General features: G+C 36.1%; 1 protein-coding gene across 1 annotated transcript; it reads right to left on the minus strand.

The window, feature by feature from the left end:
- Positions 1-9923: 9923 nt before the first annotated feature.
- Positions 9924-12505, minus strand: LOC117632319 (probable glucuronoxylan glucuronosyltransferase IRX7). The gene is made up of 4 exons (XM_034365761.1): positions 11737-12505; positions 11257-11621; positions 10904-11154; positions 9924-10805 (listed from the first exon to the last, which is right to left on the minus strand). The coding sequence occupies exons 1-4, from the start codon at positions 12038-12040 to the stop codon at positions 10340-10342; spliced, it is 1386 nt and encodes a 461-aa protein (XP_034221652.1). The 5' UTR covers positions 12041-12505; the 3' UTR covers positions 9924-10339.
- Between the last annotated feature and the right edge of the window lie 9458 nt (positions 12506-21963).

Here is a 21963-nt window from a genome sequence, read left to right on the forward strand (position 1 = left end):
CTAGCTCCAATTCGATGGCCTCCAAGCCTGTGGCCGTTCGAGGATGGAAAACTGTAATCACCACTGTAGTATCCTTCTTGATCTCTTCCTGATTAAGATTATCTCTCTCCTAATACTGTGTACAAAGTGCACCCCATAGTCTGCCCCTTATTTGACTGGAACAGACATCGCCACACATTAATCACAATACCTGAGATGGAGGCTTTTTAACCTTAAAGCAACCAGGTACTACTTCTTACTTTTCGATCTCTAATAGTAGAACACAACACGTGAAACCTTTTTCTCATATTCGAGTTTAACCATTATCCTCTATTCTGTTACAAAAACTCCTGTATTCACACTTTCTGTAAACTCATGAATGAGATTAACTACCATATTCTGTTCCCAACCTGCTTACTCCGCATGAGTCAGAAGATTTTAACATCACTCCTTAACCAAATCCTGCCCAAAACTTTATTCTCCTGTTGGAACAACCAGGATTTCTATGACCTGCTATACTCTTTCAACTCAATCCTCTTTTATTATTAGATACCACTATTACTCCAATTTATCGTTCTTACTCCTGTTTACTTGATCCACCCATTCTGTGGATGGATCCCTGGCTGACTATAGCCTGGGCTATCATCTCCAGGGTCTACAGAGTGTTCGGATCTCCCTGCCTACTAGGTACAGTGGATACGACTCCTTACAAACCTCTTACAAGAACTCACTCTGCCGGTTCAGATACCGACGCAGCTCCTGTCTGACTTGGGAATTTCGTTCCCTTACGTCGGGATAACTATCTAATTTTCCTACGGATACCACCACCATTTGGGCCCAACTTGAGAAGAAAGCGAGGATGCACAAAGTGCGAAGTCTACAGGAAATAAAACCTATGCTCTGATACCAAATTGACAGGACCCGACCCAATTTTCACTTTGGAATTCGAGCCAAGTCCTGTGCGTGTCCGACACCTGGCGAATGTCGGGCACAAAGGACCTTTTTACCCTTCTTACATCAACTTCTCTTTAAATTTTCCCCATTAAAAAAATGCAAGGGCAATTTGGTCTTTTCGCTAAAAGATATTTTCTTTACTTTTTAGATATTTTCTTTCTTTTTAGATATTTTGTTTTGGGTTCTTACAATAATTGTACCTATTCAAGTTTCTTGTTTCTTAACATCAACCGAATAAGACGAATGCAAAATAAAAAAAATATAAATAATTAAGTTTCACATATATATTAGTTGTGAACACACGAAGATTCCCACCTATGAGTTTTAATTACCTACTGTTGTCTGTAATTATGGGTTGGAAGACTTGTGAGGGTTTCTATTGAGTACAATATTAAAAAGCTTTCCCTTTTTATTTTGGGGGAAAAAACTATTATTGACTTTACCAACAAAATAAAAAAGCAAAATGTTGCATGTTTCGAGTGGAAAAAAAAAACAAACAAAACCAAAACAAAACCAAGGCTGCTAAGCAATTGCATGATTCGGTCAATTTGATTGGAGGATTGGATCAAAGTAAAAGGCAACAAACTTAGTGGGCCGTATAGATATACGCAATATTTTTATCTTTAAAGCTTTCCTAGGCTACAGCCCACCACCGCCCTTGCCTATAATGATATAATGAACCCTTAAGATGTGATTAGAAGTCTATAATTAGCAAATATTGTATTGAACATTGTTGAGGTGGACCTTAACAAAAAACAGATGAAGCTATTAAAACAAAGGTCTAAAATATTGGGGGCTTCGAAAATATTGGTAGTTTAAAAATACGAAAATATCAATGAAAATATATGAAAAATGTCGATATCGGTAAAAATTGAATAAAAACCACATAAATTGTAAGAAAAACTTGAAAATTTTGATTCAAAAAACCTTAGAGGATGTTATTTAGTCATTTATCTATTATTTTATCACAAACAATTGGAAGGAAATGCATTGCATGGTCGATTTAATTGATTAAGTTGATTATATAACGAGCTAACAGACACTGTGAGTGTAGAAAATATGTAGTAATTAATGAAAGAAGATTAAACACACTATAATCAATTATTTATAATGTTTTACTGCAATATTTAACACTTTATATATTGCATGATAAGATACATGAGTAACTTAGTACTACATATGGTTCCTATAAAGTTCAAATTTTGCAATGTCTTCATCATCTCTATGTGTACAGTGAAGAGTGGTCATCAAATGATAAATCCCCAAAATATTTTTGTATGTATTTGTTAACATTTCACCCTTATGAATCTGAGATTGGTTGACATTGCCCACAAGCAAAATCATTTGAAGATTGGGTCTTAGATTCTTTCCATGAGCCACTCAATTCCATCCCAAAAGGCATGGAAATAAGAAGGGTTGATTTTGCGTACAACATTAGCTACTACTTCACATTCCATCCCAAAAGGTGGTGCTTTTTTTTTTCTTTTTCCATTCCATGTACATATCCTAATATTATCGATAATATCCCAATATTTTGTCCAAATGTTATTAAAGAGAGAGCAAAATTCTCAGATCCAAAATGTCCTTGATATTATTGATACTTATACGATAATTGCATGGATAGGTTCCAAAAAATCCTTTTTAATAAAATTGAAAAAAAAGAAAAAGCCACCGCCCATCTGTTGCCTCCCCTTACTGCCGCGCCCTCTCTCTCTTTTTCTTCCTTCCTCCATCTCTTTACTCCATAAACAACAACTATTGCCCATAAAGAATCCAATGTATTCCAATACATAGCATTTTGAACCATAAGATCGGCGGCAAAGGAAGACAGTGCGAGGTAGGGAACTGGGTTGTGGTGTGGTGGGTTTAGGCATCTTTTGCTTTTTGGTTTTCTAAAATTTATTAAAAAGGAAATAATGAATTTTAAATCAAGCTGTTAAAAAGTTAATAATTTATTTTAATAGACTGACACGTGTCATATTTTAAATGAAAATATCACCAGTTGACGTTGTAATACCGTACTATTCTATAATTTCTCTCATGTTTGAAGTGATTTTGACCCTTCCACTTTTTTTACAACCCTTTTAATTCTTGACAAAAATATATGATAATTGTACAAAATATTTTTAAAATAATTAAGACAATAAAATTATTTACAATTATGATATATTGACCCTTTTAGTGTTGGCCCTCATTTAAGATAATAAAATAATTTACAATTAAGTTTTAAATTTTGCCCCCTTCGATCGATAGAATAATTTACATTTACAATTATGAAGAATCAAGTGGTTAATGTGATAGGCTACCTTGGGCCTTGACCTTTGCCAAAGTGATATTATTTAGTCTATAGGGCTTTGGTTTGTATTTTGGGCCTCCCGTCAATCTATAAAAGAAAAACAATTATGACCACTGACACTAACATATCATATCAACCCCTGCTGAGTCCATTATTCAAGCAGACTCACCTCAGCTTTAGCTCACAACTCACTCATTTTCATGTAACTTGTCCATTAGCTTTCTCTGACAGTTTCGCTCCAGTATTTTCTTTTGTGAAATAATTTCACTTTTGAAAGCTCCTGACAATTTTATGTCATTTCAGCAGATTCAACACTTGCAGCTTTTCAGCTTTTCTTATACAAGATATTAAGATATGACAATTTGGATAGCAACGTTTAAAGAAACGTGGCACCCCTAAATGTATTAAATAAAAAAATTATCGAGCCAAAAATAATAGAAAAGAAAAATTCCCACATAGCTTATTGCAAATTGAGGGGTTTTTCTCGGTAATGGAGGAGAAAAAAAAAAGGAAAATAAATATTAAAATAAAATAAAAGAAGGGACGGGAAAATTTGAAGAAAACGAACGGAAGAGAAAATGAGAAAAATTCTCTCGCATACAAGGCCACCAATTTATTAGGAATGTTGGCTATAAAAGCAGCTGCCTTCTTTTAGTTCAAATCATCCCTTAGAAAACCAAAACTTAAACAGTTTTGAGAGATAAGAAAACCTCACTTGTGTGAGAGAGAAAATTCTCTTGAGAGAAAAAAACCAAGAGAGAGTTTAGCCATCGGTGTTTGGTGAGATTATTTTTGTATTCCCATTATTTTTCTTAGTGGAAGATAGAGTGTTAATTTTGTTCATTTTATTTACACAAGGCTGGGAGAAGTCAGATCCTAGGATTGCCATATTTATTTATTGACTCTTTGATTTTTTTCGCCATCTTTCCCAACAAGTAGTATGATGATGACGATAACTCCTCCATCTTAAATTACACAATAATATAATTTTTGAGCCGAAGCTCTAATACCACTTGTTGGGAAAGATTGTGAAAAATCAAAGAGCCAATCAATAAATATGGCACTCCCAGGATCTGTCTTCTCCCAGCCTTGGGTAAATAAAATGGGCAAAAAATAACACTCTATCTTCTACTAAGAAAAATAATGGGAATACAATAATAATCTCACCAAACAAAGGTGGCTAAACTCTCTCCAGATTTTTCTCTCAAGAGGATTTTCTCTCTCACACAAGTGAGGTTTTCTTATCTCTCAAAACTGTCTGTCCCGAACAAGTTCTGGTCGAGAAAAGACGTTTCCTATAATCATCTAAAAGTTTTTGGTTGTAGAGCTTTTGTTCATATTCATAAAGATGAGAGATCCAAGCTCGACGCGAAGTCGAAAGAATGTATCTTCGTGGGATATAGGAATGAAGAATTCGGTTATAGGTTATGGGATCATGTAGCTGGAAAGATTATTATAAGTAGAGATGTTATCTTCTTTGAAGATCAGAACATTGAAGACATTCGAAGAGACGATAAACCTGATAATCCTAAAGAATATCCAACTAATTTGAATCCAGTTCCTTCTCCATTTGAGCACAATGACGGGCGAGATGAATTCAATGATACTGATGATCCAGCTAGTGATCCTATTATAAATGAACCAATTGATGATGACATGAGTGATGATCATACAACTGATGTATAGTAGATGACGTAGCTGATGAGGGGCTAGAAGCACAAGCCCATGAAAAGCCAGCGGCCGAATTCCAACCAAGAAGATCGACCAGGGTACGAAGACCTCCGAGTAGGTATTCTCCAGATGATTACGTTCTCCTAACAGACGGGGGAGAACCAGAATGCTATAAAGAAGCATTGACTCATGATCAACAAGATGAGTGGTTGAAAGCCATGCATGAAGAGATGCAATCTCTGCATGAGAACCACACATATGATCTAGTGAACCTACCAAAAGGTAGAAGAGCACTCAAGAACAAATGGGTGTATCGACTGAAGACGGAAGAAAACAACTCTAAGCCCAGGTTTAAGGCAAGGCTAGTTGTGAAAGGTTTCAGTCAGAAGAAAGGAATTGACTTTGAAGAGATTTTCTCACCCGTAGTGAAGATGTCATCCATACGGGTTGTACTCGGTTTGGCTGCAAGCCTGAATCTCGAGATCGAACAGCTAGATGTGAAGACAGCTTTTCTTCACGGAGATCTTGAAGAAGAAATCTACATGGAGCAGCCAGAAGGATTCAAAGTCAAAGGAAAAGAAGATTTGGTATGTCGGCTGAAAAAGAGCTTATATGGACTCAAGCAGGCGCCTCGACAATGGTACAAGAAGTTTGATTCCTTCATGATTGAACACAGATATCGAAGGACTACTTCAGACCATTGTGTATTTGTGAAAAGATTTGATGATGGTGAATTCATCATACTTCTTCTCTATGTCGATGACATGTTGATCGTAGGACAAAACAGTGACAAGATTAGCAAGCTGAAGAAAGAGTTGAGCAAGTCTTTTGCTATGAAAGACTTAGGACCTGCAAAACGAATCCTTGGTATGAGTATATCCCGTGATAGAAAAAATTGCAAGTTGAGGTTATCACAAGAAAGTTATATCGAGAAGGTACTAAAGCGGTTTAACATGGATAAAGCAAAACCAGTTTCTACTCCATTTCCTAGTCACTTCAAGCTTAGTTCAAAGCAGAGTCCCACATGTGAGAAAGAAAAAGAAAACATGGCTATGGTGCCATATTCCTCAGCTGTTGGTAGTTTGATGTATGCAATGATTTGCACGAGGCCAGACATAACGCACGCAGTTGGTGTTGTAAGCAGATTCCTGTCTAAACCAGGCAGAGAGCATTGGAATGCTGTGAAGTGGATTCTCAGATATCTCAGGGGTACTTCCAAAATGAGTTTGTGCTTTGGAGGTGGAAAACCTGAATTGATTGGCTACACAGATGCAGACATGGCAGGAGATCTTGATTCCAGAAAATCTACTTCAGGATACCTAATTACATTTTCAAGGGGAGCAGTTTCATGGCAATCAAAGTTACAGAAATGTGTTGCTCTATCAACTACAGAGGCAGAGTTTATTGCAGCTACTGAAGCATGCAAAGAAATGCTTTGGATGAAGCGATTCCTACAAGAATTAGGGCAAGAGCAGCACAAATACATTTTGCATTGCGATAGTCAGAGTGCGATCCACTTGAGCAAGAATCCGAGTTTTCACTCGAGGTCGAAGCACATTGATGTGCGATATCACTGGATACGTGATGTGTTGGAGTCAAAGCAATTACAGCTTGAGAAAATCCATACTGATGACAATATTTCAGATATGATGACCAAGTCCTTACCTAAGGACAAGTACGAATTTTGCAGAATAGCAGCTGGACTGCTGGAGCCCTCCACCTAAGTCGGGAGGGGGAGATTGATGGGTTTCCCTCGTTAGTGGAGGAGAGAAAAAAGAAGGAAAATAAATATTAAAATAAAATAAAAGAAAGGACAGGAAAATTTGAAGAAAACGAACGGAAGAGAAAATGAGAAAAACTCTCTCGCATGCAAGGCCACCAATTTGTTAGGAACGTAGGCTATAGAAGCAGCTGCCTTCTTTCAGTTCAAATCATCCCTTAGAAAACCAAAACTTAGACAATTTTGAGAGATAAGAAAACCTCACTTGTGTGAGAGAGAAAATCCTCTTGAGAGAAAAAAAACCAAGAGAGAGTTTAGCTACCGGTGTTTGGTGAGATTATTTTTGTATTCTCATTATTTTTCTTAGTGGAAGATAAAGTGTTAATTTTATCCATTTTATTTACACATGACTGGAGAAGTCAGATCCTAAGTGTGCCATATTTATTTATGGACTCTTTGATTTTTTTCGCCATCTTTCCCAACATGCAAATAGGAAGGCCAACAAAACCACATCTCAATTTCTCACAACCTACTTTCTATCAATACACACAAAATCAAACAATGTCGAAGAAGCCTGATTCAAAGCCTGCGTATGGTTATTGTGGCTACCTAGAGGTGATGCCTTTGAGCAAGGGATCGTCTTCTTCACAGCTCAAAGATCGATATTCGTATAAGGATGCATATGGTGGAGGATGTTCAAGCAGCTTTATTGGGAGCTACAAGGCTGGGGAGTTTGTGGACAAGAGCACTGGTGGCTTGGGCTACTAGCAGGAGGCAAACTACACCTCCACTGACAAGTATGTGGACAAGGAGCTAGGGTTTACCACTGAGTACCAGACCCAGGTGAAGTTCAAGAAGTCTCTTTACCCGAACAAGACCCAAGTGAAGTTCAAGAAGTCTGCTTCTCCTTATAAGAGTGGAACCAAGTCCTACAACAATCGCGTTGACTATTATTAATTAGGTTTAGATGTTCACTGGGATGTTTTGGTATTTTGAAATGGGGGCTTGTAATAAACTTAGTTATGTGTCTAAGCTTGTTTATGTTTACTTGGATCAATCTCCTGCTATCCGCTGTCAATGTGAATGAAGTAGCTCTCCCTTTCTTATGTAATGAACTTGTAAGTTGTTATTATGTCTAGCTTGTTTATATATATATATATATATATATATATAAATGTGTGTTTCTGTGTCAACCTGTAAATTGTCTAATTATATATAAATGCCATGTTGCTACTTCGACAACATGGCATCAACCAAGGCCCAACGAAGGTGGAACTATTAAGCGCTCTTGTGCTGAAATGTGCAGTTAAAGCTGCTAAACTTCGATCCAAATCAGGGAGATCAGTACTCCTGCAAGCCGTGGACTTGCGCAGGAGAATGGTCCGTCCCGTCCCGGACAATGCTGTTTGATTACTCCTATGTGCTTCAGTAACCACATGATTTTGTTTGAACAAGATGGGGTGAAGATATTGAAGCTTTGGGGACCTTGGATGCAGAAGTGATGGCCATATTTGAACGTGATGAGATGCTTCTTGAACCCAAGTGCAATTGACATGAGTGTCAACCTCGCATTTGATGTGAGAAGCAAACGATATTTGTTGTTATGAAATAAATGTATCCAATACATGTGTGTTGCATATTCTTTGTTTCATTAGAACAAGAGATAAAAAGAGTGAACAAAATTTTTAGCAAAAACATATAAAATGATGTCAAATCATAACAGATTGACAAACTAGCTTTTGTTGTATGGTATTTTTCTTCCCAAACGTCGAAAGAGATACTAAATTTGAATTCTCCTATCCACTTTCTAAAAATTTTATTAAAAAAATTGTAGTTTTGGGAAATGAATTTGTACTTCTTCTTGAAGACCTTTGCACCTTGAAACTAAGAAAAGACGATCGCCAGTCTTTGAACAGATTGGTGTGGTGTGAGTCAAAAAGTCACTGATATCTAAGTTAGTATGATTGTATGAAGAGAAAGACGGAGATTAAAAGATAAGTATTGTTGCGCTTATTAAATTTATTGTGGGTCTCTTTTTCTTTTTGTTGATTTAGGATCCAATCATTGTTTTGAACATTTTATCATTAAAAGGAAATAATGGAGAAAAAAAAATTGAAATTTCTTCTTTTACACACCTTCACCACATAATTCAAATTTAAAAAATAGAAGCCTTGTATTGTCGATGCACATGAAACAACTAAAAAATTCAAGATACAATCTATTTATTTATGTGATATAATACTTTTTAAAATGTCAAACTATTTTCTTCATTTTTTTTTTTTTTATACAATCAATATTAGGGGAATGAAGAATCAAACCTATGACCTCAAACACATAGGTAAATATTCTTAACCACTGAAATTAAAAGTCATGTGCACTATTTCTCTTCCTTTTGTTTAGGCGAAGTGCCATTCTAAGAAACGTAGTTTCAATTTTGGCCTCAAGAACAACGTGATTGCAATTATTTATTGGGCCAGTCCTCATTGTAGGCCCAAAAGTCACATAACGTGGAGTACAAGAAAGCCAAAAACCTAGGACACTTCTACTTTTAAGACAACTCCTAATTGGATTATGGCTCCTTGTAGAACCAGAAAACCCAAGAGAGAAAAAACTGGAGAATCATTACACTAACAAATATCAAGTACAAGAAATCAATGGGACTTTAAGCACATCACCATTTGTCTTCAGGCAGCAGGAATCCTCCAAAGTTGTTGTACTGGTACCAAGCTCAAAATCGAAAAGATGCAGAGGAAAAATAGAGAGTCTTTTAGTTCAATTTTGAACCAAACTAAATCATTCGACCATATCGATTCAATTCGTTACTTTCAATTGTTTATTACCTTTCCAAGGATTGAGATTGATTTGGAAATTACATAAGAGCCCATGGCACTAATATGGTTTTACTTTACTTGGATACCGTATCCGTGATCACTGACAACACCCACACCGTCACTTAAATTGTTTGTATAAAAATAAAGGGTCTTTTAAAACCTCTGACACACCTCGGCTGGCACCCTGCTGGCTCGATTCAACCTGTCTGTCCCTTCCTCTGACATTTCATATTCCCGCCTTTTTTCCCCCTCCTCCTTTTCTATTCCTACAATTATTTACTTGTTTATTCATCTTTTCTTTTCCCAGCTTTCCTGATTTCTCAACGTTCTAGGCCAACACAAGCACGAATTATTATGCCCCAACCCACAAAAAATTAAAAATAAAATTTTAATAAAATAATATAAATTTCCTTTTGAAATGCATTATTCCTTGGCTTTGCAAGTTGCAACCCAATACATATATATATATATATATTTATAAAATAACAAAAAGTGAAAATATTGGTATAAAAATTATTGGGTCATATTTTTAGAATATTCAAAACTATACACAGATCTCACGAGATTTGGAAAAGAAACAAAAAAACAAAAAAAAGTAGGGTTAGAATATAATGGGATTTCCTTACTTTTTTTCTGTAGGAATTTTTTTGACTTTACAGTATTTGTTTCAGGTTTACATGTACAAAGAGTATTGATCACATTTACTGCCAACCGCACAAACAGCCACTGAGACCTCGCCATTTCAGAGATGCGGGTCCCACCAAGCACGTACCACAAAAAAATCTAGCTGTCGTCAACTATACAGTGCAGCAAACGCGATGCGCACCCATTGGCTGGCACACCATTTCTCCTTCCCCAAATTCCCCACTTGTCCACGCGGTCGGCGTCCTATTGGCTCGAAACTCTCGACCTTCTGTACGACCTGGCCCGCTTGTTCGCCAGAGCGGAAAGAACCCGCCACGTGGCGTCGCCTTCATGGACCCGATCGTTGAACATCAGGGCCCGCGGAACGCGCGGGTCCCACAGGTTCTTTTGAATTGCGCTCAAGTTGGTCGCCGCCACGTGTTCGAGTATCTCCGCCAGCTTACCCACGTCTTTCTCCGCCACGTTTACCGATATCTCCGCCCACGGAACGACGTCGTCGAACGGCAACCTGATCCCGTCCGCTATGATCACCGGCACGCAGCCCAGCGCGACCGATTCAACCAGTCTAGGGCTCCACGGGGCCCACCCCAAGGGGCAGAGGCAAAACACCGACCGCACGATCTCCGACTGGTAACCGGCGAACCGATGCCTCTGCAGGAAGAACCTCCGGTCACCGTTGTACTTCCGCCACAGCATTGTCCTCACCCGCCTTGAAAAAGATGAGGGTAAATCAGTCAATTCAAAAAACATAATGATTATGAGTTTGATTAGTTTCATTTACTTGCTTAATTATTAAACAATTATTACTTGCTGTAGAAACGGCCGCTGATGTTTTTTGGGTGGACCTCCATCTTGCCCCGTAAGAAAGCGAAGATGTCTCGCCGGCCGATGACCGGAGATTTCTCCAGCGTCCTCAATACACTTTCCGGCGAAACGTACGGCGGAATGACCACATTCTCAACCTCTTGACATGGGTGTTTCTGTTTCACACCGAACGTCTGTAACACGATGGAGTTCTTTAAGAACCCCGGTATCCCATCCGATATCGCCACATCCTCCTGAGAAAACGAAAACCAAGAAAACTATTTTAGAAATCCAGAAAACCAAAAACAAAAAAGAAACGTTTTTTTTTTTTTTTGGTCACCGCCCAGTTGAATTACCATGGTGTGGAAGCAAGAACCGAAGTCATGGGAAGCGACGAAGACGTGGTCGGAGCCGTGGGACCGATCCCAAAATGGGTGTTGGGTGGATATTAAGTTAATGGCGGAGGCTATGAGAGAACGAGCGTGGCCTATTGCCGGGAAGCCATTGACGGTGCTGAAGTTGCAGGAGACGTAGACAGGGACGAAGAAGAAATCCGCTTCGTATGGGTCAACGGTCAAATATTCGCTTGTCAAAAGCGCCCTGTGAATGGCGACCTCGGAAGCAAACAAGTGGGTGCTGCATCTCTCGTTTTTTAGCCAATCCGTGTTGTATTTCGCTGGCAAATCGTATACGAAAATCTTCAAGTCGTTGAAGGGCAAGCCTGAAAAACACAGAAAAAAAAACATGTGCTTTAGAATTAATTCATCAAATTTGTCTAAAAATTATGAAAAGAAAAATATGGGATTTTTTTAGATTGACGAAAATGGGTTATTGACCTTGTTTCTGTGTGATGTTATTGGTGGTGGATTCGAAGAGGGCACGAGAGGCTAAGCTTGAGAAATGGGTTTTGGAGAGGGAGGTGGGTTGTTTGTTGTTGTTCTGATTGGGGTGGTTGCTGATGAGATAGGAGCTGAAGAAGTAGAAAGAGAGGGAGAGCCAGAGAACCCATTTGCAATTTCTATAAAAGAAGCTTTTTTTCTCTAATTGAGGTACTGATGATCTTCCATGTTTGCTGGGCAAGAGCTTCATTCTGACATAGAACCCTCTGTTTTTCGGGGCTCTGATCTTCTGCTCCAACATCTCATTTAAAAACCGAGAAAAGATTCAAGCTTTTGGTGAAATATTCTTAGAAAACGAAAGGGTTTTCAGTGGTTGCGGGAGGGCTTTCGGTTCTTGGTCTGGTGATGAAGTGGAAACGAAGGAACAGTGACGGATGAAATGTGGGTTTGTTGGCGTTTCGTTTTTGGACCAAAAAATAAAATTAAGAAATGGAGAAAAAGTTCAAATCTTTGATGTGGTTGAGCTCTGTTTCCAAGTGAAAATGGAATAAAAAATTGATATTAAGAAATAATCAAATAATAAAGAATGAAAATGGTGTGCACAGTTGCAGACAGAGATCAGAGAGGAAGAACTGGGTTTCAGGGCGTCACATGGTTGTGAAGGATAGCAGAAGAACAAATAGACCTCGGCGATGGTCTCGGGTTGCTGTAATGTAATGCTTCTTTGGGTAACAGGTCCTCTCAGAATTGGACAGCTCAAATGACGAAATTGCCCTCGGTATTTCGTACCTTCAAAATTTGACAGTTTTCACTTGGTGCTGGGTGGCTTTTAGGCTTCTTATTGTAAATTAAAAAAAGCATTATGCTAAAGTGGATGATTTTATCTTTGTATTATCCGATAAGCCAGTCTGTAAGCATCTGCTTAATCAATCTAACACCATCAATAACACCTGTCTCTCAGTTGTGGTCATCAGTATAATCATTCATTCCTTGTATTTGGGTGTTTATCATAAGTACTATTTTGATTAATATTTCACACGTAAAGTAATAGAATCGGTCGAGAATTTTATTTCATTTATAAAAAGTAATTTAAAAAACAGAGAGAATGTTCGGTATAGGGGCAAATATGGTATAAGAAATTAACGTCCAAAAAAGGCTTCACAGCGTGGCCACATTCAAAAAGGAGCATTTTTTGGGCAAAATGGGGCACTTCATAAAGTACCTTTGGAAGCTCATGCTGTTGAGGAGGATATGCAATTAAAATGGAGATCAAAGAGCACGGAATGCTTTAGTTATGAAACCTAGGATGAGAGAATGCCACGAAATCATTGAAATTTCCGTGTAAATTTAAAGTTAGTGGTTTCAACCGTAATTTTAAATGGGGATTTGGTAATAACAACATGAACCAATTCATCCCAAAAATATCCACTCGTTTTTGGATGATCCGAGCATTAAATTAAGGGAGATATTGCGGCATGGACATTCCAAAAAAGTTATGGATAAAACTTCACTTCTTAAAATTGAGGACGAATTCTTAAAAAATTTCAAAGAAAACAAAAACTAAAGTGTTAAAAGGGATTATGCACTCTCCTCAATAACATAGAAAATAAATTGCTCTTCGAAAGTGTTTGAAGCCTTTTTAAGGATGTCAATAACAACTCCGTCATTTGGCAAAAAACAAAATGAAAAAACAATTGCGTGACAAGGAAGGAGCCTTTTTTTGTTGTTGCTTAGAACGATCTTTGATTTTAAACCGTGCATCACCATAATTGAATACTCTAATCTTCTCTTTCAAAGTGAGAAGGACCTGGGTATCTATCTATTGCCCTCTTCTTTTCCTCGACCAATCAATTTGGTCACACGTAAGTAGCAACAAAAAGTAAGAGAAATGAAGTCGTTGTTTCAATAAATTTTGGTTGCCTTAAATATTCGGAGACTAAGTCTTTTGGTCCTAAAAAAAAGTCAGGCACAAATTTATGAAGGGCAATGAAAGTTACCCAATTCAGCTACCAAAGTTTTTTAGTCGCCTATTTTTTTTAGTTTCTTGTCACGCATCTCACATTCCAAAATTATTTTTCACACATTTTCCCCATGTTCATCGCCCAATATGCTCAACAAGGTTTATCATATGCAAAAATCCAACTAACTTTTTGGTTGTCTTTGTGACGGTGGAAACAATTTAGAGATATTTGTAGAAATATCACTTAAACTTATACTTCAGTTTCAATTTGTCACTTTAAAGAAAAATTTAAGTGAAATGTCACCTTAAGTTTTCAAAACTTATGATTTGTCACCTGACTTTAACATCATCCAGTTTTCCATCCATTTTGAATTGTATTTTAGTCTTTCCAAGCAAAAGGGTTTATATAGCTTTATATTTAAATGATATAAAAACGAGGGTTTACATATTGGAAAGATTGAAACACCATTTAAAATGGATGAAAAATTAAATGATGTTAAATTCAGGCTACAAATCATGAATTTTGAAAACTTAAGGTGACATTTTGCTTAAATTTTTCTTTAAAGTGACAAATTGAATTTGATGTATAAGTTTAGGTGACATTTCTACAAAAATCCCAAAAACTTATAATCTTATTGCAAATGAATTATTCTTTTTAGTATAAACCTTAATCACTTACTTAAATAATTATGTCATTTTAATTATTGCAACAAAAATTCCTTCAATAAAATCAAAAGTATTTTGCTCAAGCTTGAACTATCAATAGTGGTCTGGTTTGGTTTGATTTCTTCATAGTTATAGTTCACACTATAGTAAAATTGCAGCGTTAACGATTTATTAATTTGATCAAAATTAAGAAGTGAAACCAATCCAAATCATACCGCACCTCCTTATTTCATAAACCTATCACTCATGTTGGATCATTCATGAATATTCTTCTTATTAATCCGTAAAATATTTCGCATGAACCCACCAGCTTTAATAAAATTTCATCACTTGATTGATTCCCTGGCCACAAAACAATGGTGAGACAAATCAGAAAAGCATTCAGTTTTTATGAGAATTTAACATCTCGTGCACGGCAAGCTGTGGATTGAATTTTGTTACGTCCACCTCAAAAAAGAAGGCTAATAATAATGAAACGAAAAAAGACAAAAGTAAATGAAAACGAACTGAAAATGCAACAAATATAATCATGGCCCGCTTAATATTCAATGCTAAGATTATGTCACATTTGAATAGAGAGAGAGAGAGAGAGAGAGAGGACTTGGTCCAACTCCAACCAAGGGAAAGGAAAAATAATAGAGGATTAGTTGTTATAATTAAGGATTAGTATTAATTAATTATTAGATTACTTGTTTGAGTTGCCAAGCACTTTTCATAAGTTGTTATCATCCAAATGCTAGTGGGCATACCACATTCGTGTGGATGAAGCATCGGAATATTTGGTAGAATTTATTGACATACCTACCGTAAAAATAAAATAAATAAATAAATACCATTTTGAAAAATAAAAATAATTCGTGAGCTTTTTTGGCATACTGTCTAGCTGTCTAGCTTAGCTAATTGAGTTGGGTTGAAGAAAGTGAATGCTGTGTTTGGCCTTGTTAATTATGGAAAGGTGTGCTGAAAATGAAGGCTAAATATAAAAGATTATCTCAAATTTTGTGCATAATTTGGTGGAGGCTTTCTAAACAAGTTAAAGATCTCGTGTTAGTGAAAAGTTTGGTCTAAAAATTCAAGAACCATTCGCGTAATAAATTTAATGTTATGCACCTTCTTCTGCTTGTTTGTCCCAAAAATAGGGTTCAATGAGTTTTTATTTATTTATTATAAATTTTAATTTTTTAATTATACTAAAAGAAAAAATGGTAATGAGAAAAACCTCTATAATTTCACTACTAAAAGAAGGGGCCAAGCCTAGCTGTGTTGGGATCCACCGTTTATAGCCCCGGATATTATTCATAGTGGCAGATGGTTAATGGCGACACTTACAACTACCACAATCACATGATCCGTGGCCAACACCCTTTGGCCACGAATTGTCTGTGGCAAACATGAATATAGGGCACGAGTTGTCTGTAGCTTATAATAAGATTTTCTAGATAAGATTAGTGAGAAAATAGGACTTGGGATTAGAACACTAGCATTCTTTTTCTTTTCAGTTCTTAGTTATTATTGCATACTTGACCAATTATATATCATGCCAATGTAGTTGGAGAATGAAATTCATATCATAATGGGCGAAATGATTAAGCTTTGTTTGAAGTTCAAATATGAGTGTCATTAATGTGGTGGTAATCTTAGGTCTAATTATGTGGTCATGGCCATTTTGAAATTGTGAATAGATAAAAGTGCAAAGTGTTTTTCATCTTCTTTTCTCGTGACCAGAAAAAAAAAATTTCAAAGAATTATGAGAGTAATTTAGGATGACAAATTTGCTGGAGTCCATGAGTTTATACATCTAAATCAAGTTAAGAGAATTATTGATTTTCCTAACCATTCCAGCATAGAATGAAAATAGGAATTCCACAAGGCTAGTGATTTCAACAGTCATTTTTTGAGCTTTTTACACTCATTACATAAGTACATAAGTATTTTAAAATATTCAGTTTGGAGTACAAATGAGTAGAAAATAAACGCCTAAATCGTTATTTTTCCACAAAGTCATTTGTGGGAACAAACATGTGGATCCATATGAGCCAGTGTAGCCCTCTCAAGTCTCAACTCAACATTCATGGCACTCATTAAAATGCTCTAGCAGCACATTCATGACAAACTGCTTGATAAAATGTCTCAAAGAGGGCCTCTAGGAAGAAAATTGAACGTACTAACAATAATTGAACTCAAGAGCCAAAAGAATAAAAGAAAAAAAAAATCCCAGATATTCCTTGGTTGTCCCAAGCATCTCAAAAATCGTCACCTTCATTGTCTGCCCTGATATAAACGGCAACAGTCCATTATTGGAGTGAGAGTGCTAATACTACATTGGTTTTAGGAGAGCTACACCAGGAAATGCCATTATATTGTGAATCAAAGTCAGAATAAAGACAGAGAGATTGTGGTTTTTATTAGCCTATCCCAATTTATGTGATGTTAATTGTCTCCCGTGAGTAGTAAGTAATACGCGCAATGTAGGTTGTGGTTAGAAAGTCTCTTGGGAACCTTTGAAAACTTGAACATTTCCCCAATCTAGTATTGGCCAACAAAGAAAAAAAAAGTATAAATTGTCCCTTTTTTTTCGATACATCGAGTACCTAATCTGAGGGGGACAGCGAAAGGCTCACACACACTAGAATTCAAACTGGTGCTATGGGGTTTGCAACTGAAGACCCTAACCACCGAGATAAACATCTACGAGTAAATATAAGTTGTCCTTGGTTAATCAATAATTGGCGTGAAATATTTTGATTAGATTCTTTTTATGTCATAAGAAATTAATTAATATCACCGTTATATAAGTTACAGTCCACTCATATTATATCCTAAAATATAAACTCTTCTTCCATTTATATGATAATTTGTGACGTTACAGTCACACTCAAATATCTTTTCTTTGGTCTAACATTAGTGAATTGTTCCCGGAAATTAGACCCACAAAGCATGGTGACCCATTCAATTATTTTTCCCTAGAAAAAAGCATAGGCTAATTAAGGAACATGGACCACCAAAGGCAAAGCCACATGGTAAGGTACTTGTGGCGGCAGGACCTATGTGCCCCATAATACCAAAGCGGGAAGGAAGGAGCTCTTATTTTGTGTTTGAATCCAATCATATGTTTTAGGGCCAGTACTTCAATATATAGGTCATATGTGGAACAGCGACGGAGACCATTCATATATTGTTTAATTGGGAAGCAGGAAAAACAAAGGCCCATTTGCCCTGTTTATATGGGATTATATTCCTTTGTCACATGAGTATTTAACAATTAAATCCTAAAAATATAGGTCCCATTTATAAATAGACACTGCTTTATCCTTCTCTAGATGAAGTTATTCATATTTCCTGCGAATTATAATTCGATAAATATGTAAAAATAATTTATCAAGATTAAAAAAAAAAAAGAAATCTATATACATATATCAAATAATGATTGACAGAAAAATAAGAGTTGTTAATTTCAGAAGGAAGTAAGTATTTTCGTTTATAAATTAGGGTTATGTGGGGCTGAGCCAGACACTGGGGCTCGTTGGCCCTATCACTTATATATACAATGTGTGAGCTGTGGAAGCACATGCTTTGCCTATGTATAAATTTTGTGGGGTTTGTTTGTGTGCATGAGAGAGAGAGAGGGACAGGGGGGGAAGGGAGCAAACTAGTAAAAGTAATGTTATGTCCTTAAAATAGTGGAATTTTGTTTATCACTTAAGGTGTAACATTGTGTTGAGATGGGAGCTAGGGCATGGTGCCTCTTCATGGAAAATAGTGTGTACTGTTGTTGAGTTAGAGAGTGGTGTCCAAGAAGGTGTTTCCATGGTTTAGTGTAGCAATTTTGGGAAGATGAGGAGGACCACATGCCTAGAGTATACAAGAGACTCCAGTGCACCAGTACATGTTGTTATGCAATGTGGTCAATCTTGTGGTTTTAGGGTTTGTATTCGATGGCGGACTGAATTTTATTTTTGTGGCGGCGCATTTAAGCAACAATAATTGACGAGACCACATTTATCCTTTATTTTATTTTATTGAAGAATATAATCTAAACACATATATATTAATAATGAGACAAACTCACAAAGAAAAATGTATAAAAACAAAGAAAAATTATTAATATACTAAAAAACATCTAAAAACAACTGAAGATAAAATTATTATAATACTAAAAAGATTATGTTTTTTAAAAAAACCTTCATGTGCTAATAAGTGTGTTTTTTGGCTTATTCTTGGTTTTTATTAACTAGGCCAAAAAAGAAAAAGAAAAAAATGATACCTATAGTTTGCTATTTTTATTATTTTTATCTATGTAATTTTAATTTGATTAATTTTGTCCATGTAATTTTTAGCTAAAAGCAATTCCAGAACACCTGTCAATTTCTGTCATATCTCTCTTAAACTTGTAATCACTTTTGTTTTGACAGCATGCTGATCGAAAGAAACTTGTAAAAATCAACTAGGTCGGACCTGAATTCAACTGGGCCTAACCAAAATAAAAAATTGGAATACGTGGCTGAAAATAAAATAAATTAGAAGACCAAGAAAACATAAGAAAGAAAGCTATTCGTTCGGGCTTTGGTAGATTGAGGGATATTTTGGCGTGGTTGTTTGGTTTTTTGGGCCTTTAGCCGACAGAGTACCAAAAACAAAAAGAGTTATTCTACAACACCCAACAATTATATTCGGACACCCAATCCCATAGATAACCTGATACAACTCAAGTTCGCTTCTCACGTTTTGCACGAGAGATGAGGATTTGGAAGTGGAGGAATAATGGCACTGGTAATGTGCTCATTTCCTTTCTTACCCGTACATTAGAGTAATTTAAAATATCACTTTTCATTCGACTGATAAAAGTGGAAGCTGTGAAAGAAACAACATGATTAAAACAGGATTTTGAATGTACTATATTCAAAATTGCCCTCATATTTATGTGAGTTAAATATACGACTTATATTTAAAATTTTGTTTGTAAATATAAAAATATTTAAATGTGAGCGACTACTTCTATCTCAATTTTTACTTACAAATATGGAGATATGAGAAATAGAGAATCTTCTATCAGTGAGTTAATAAGGGAACTGCACCAAGAGAGCATGCACCTACACCTTTAGCCGGTGAAGGATAAAAACTCGTGACAAATTATTCGTAAGATATGTTATAAAAATACACACTCCTCCTGATATGATTCAATTTTTCATGGTTTTCTTTTCTTTTGTCTGTCACGAGAATTGGCTATGATTTGATGGTCTTGTGACCTATGTATGAAAACACGGCGAAAAGAAACAACATCAAATCCTAGAAACGGTAGAGTTGAGAAAATTCTCAAAGTTTTATTGATAACTAAATGATAATGATTATGACATTCAAGTTGTTTATATATATATTGCGTGTTTAGTGTTTTGAGGTCATTTGCAATGTCAAAATTTGTGTTTTGAGATTTAAATTCTCTATACAAAATAAAATAAAATACAATTTTAACATTGCAAATGACTTCAAAACACTAAACACGCATTATATAGTCTTATTCATCTAGTTGTTCCTTTTCGAAATAACATATTATGGAATCGGACACCTCCCAACTTCAAAAAATTCAAAATCTATTTTTCTTAGATGGACCCTGGTTGAATGAACTAATGCGCAAGGTGTCCTACCAATGGACCATGGTTGTGAACGGCATATGAACCCTCATCAATATCATAAAAACTTTTTGAGCATGTGTCCAGGCCTTGTGTTGTAATGCCAATTATCCTCAAAATCCCTCGAGTGGAGATATTTTTTCCAAGTCAACTAGACAATGGCATGAATTGGTGGATTAATTAAAGTGTCCTCATCAATCTCAGCGCAAGAGAAAATTGATGCAGCACTTGTATTGAAAACATCTATTTTAGAGTCTATAGTTTAAGGTTTTTCAATGAAAAATTAATAATTATATGGAGACGTAAAACCGCGTATAGTTTTCATCAATAAGCAAAATATCAATATTGTTGTAAAGTCAACAATGTGGATCCCAAAATGGCAAGCCCCACTACCCAATTGATTGAAGAATATTAATGATGTTTGTTTGCCAATTATTTAAGTGAAGCCAAATACTTGTGAAGTGAACAGCCAATGTCTTTGGCCTAGAAATAGATACCTCCATCAGGAGAAGATGACGCTTAGAGAAAAGGAAGAGAAAGAAGAAAGAGGGTGAGTGAGTGGAGAGGAAAGAGAGCAGAGAGAAATTCTCCAAGAGAGAAAATTCAGTGAGCCACACATATTGTAACCTCTAAAGTTGTAGCCCTATTATTTTATATAGTGGAAAAGTTACTGCTGCTGCTCTCCGAGGACGTAGGCATAGCCGAACCTCGTTAAATGTTGTGTCTCATCTACTTTACATGCAGCTCAATATTCGCACATATTCCAGTTCATTTTATAACAAACATAGAAAATATAAGTAAAAGATTCAAATCTAAAGAGACAGAGTGGTAAAATGGTACATACTATAAACTCAACACTTTCAAGTTCCTCAAGCTTGGGTTGGAAACTTGATCACTTTGGGCACTCATTATTTGCAGAAGATTCCTATACCCAGAAATGAAAGACTTTTATGGTGGTGGGAAAAGGCATATGCAGGAATTGTGGCCCTTAGAGCGTTTTCAGCAGTTTGCCCCTTGTCATGGCAAGAGGAGACCTAGGGTAGCTACTATTCACTTGAATAGTGGCTGCCCTAGCCCCCCAGCCAAATATGTTTCCAGCAGTTGCTCTTTGCCATGGCAAATACTATTCATTTTTTTGGTTTTTTCACAACTTTTTTTTACTTAAACAATATTTTCGGATAATATTTTTGGGTTCTTACGTGTCAATACTATTCATATTGGATAATATTTTTGGATATGATTTTATTTTATTAGTTGTATTGGTTGGTATTTATAGGAAAAAAAAAGTATGGGGATTTGGTGTTAAAAGTGAAGAGTATTGGTTGGTATTTATAGACACTGGCGGACCCAGAATTTTTGTAGCGAAGGTGCAATATTGACTAAGTATGAAAAATAATTTTTCGGAATAATCATTTTCTCAAGATAATTTTTGGCGGCTTTTATTCCTTACACATCAAATAAGAAAACTTGATTTTATGGAATTTTAATATGAAGTATATATTGACTTAATGAGCCATCATTTTTAGCCAAAATCGTATTTTGCACTAAAACCAATTTTTCATATGTTGATTTGGTGGGAATTTGATTTTCTAGTATTTTTATTTGAATCCAAATGGGGGGTACTTCCTTATTTACATTGTAAACTTAAGTAAATGGAGTAATATAAAAATAAATGAAAGTAAAAGGACAAAGACATTTACTTAAATGTTGAAAATGGAAATAAGGTATAGAGAAAAAAAAATCAGTAATTTTTTTGGTATTTTTTAAAAATTTTATCTATTTTTTTATTGCACAAACATTGGCTTTACCGTTGGAATGCTGGAAAAAATATGATCGGAGAGACTAGCGCGCGCCACATGGACGATTTAAAAAAATTTGGACGCAGGGTTGACGTCGACGTGACGTCAGCACGCTGACATCAGCCTTGCTCTCGAGCCAGCACTCGGGCCAGCCTTGTCCTCGGGGCAGTCC

This window comes from Prunus dulcis, chromosome 6 (assembly GCF_902201215.1).
Source record: "Prunus dulcis chromosome 6, ALMONDv2, whole genome shotgun sequence".
NCBI classification, from domain to species: domain Eukaryota; kingdom Viridiplantae; phylum Streptophyta; class Magnoliopsida; order Rosales; family Rosaceae; genus Prunus; species Prunus dulcis.

Excerpts from the sequence above, each read along its gene's own strand:
- LOC117632319 (XM_034365761.1), bottom strand. The coding sequence starts at position 12,040 with ATGTTGGAGCAGAAGATCAGAGCCCCGAAAAACAGAGGGTTCTATGTC. Across the intron at positions 11,155-11,256 it reads GTTCTTGCTTCCACACCATG|GAGGATGTGGCGATATCGGA; the intron begins GTAATTCAACTG and ends TCGTTTTCTCAG. Across the intron at positions 10,806-10,903 it reads AGCGGCCGTTTCTACAGCAA|GCGGGTGAGGACAATGCTGT; the intron begins GTAATAATTGTT and ends ATCTTTTTCAAG.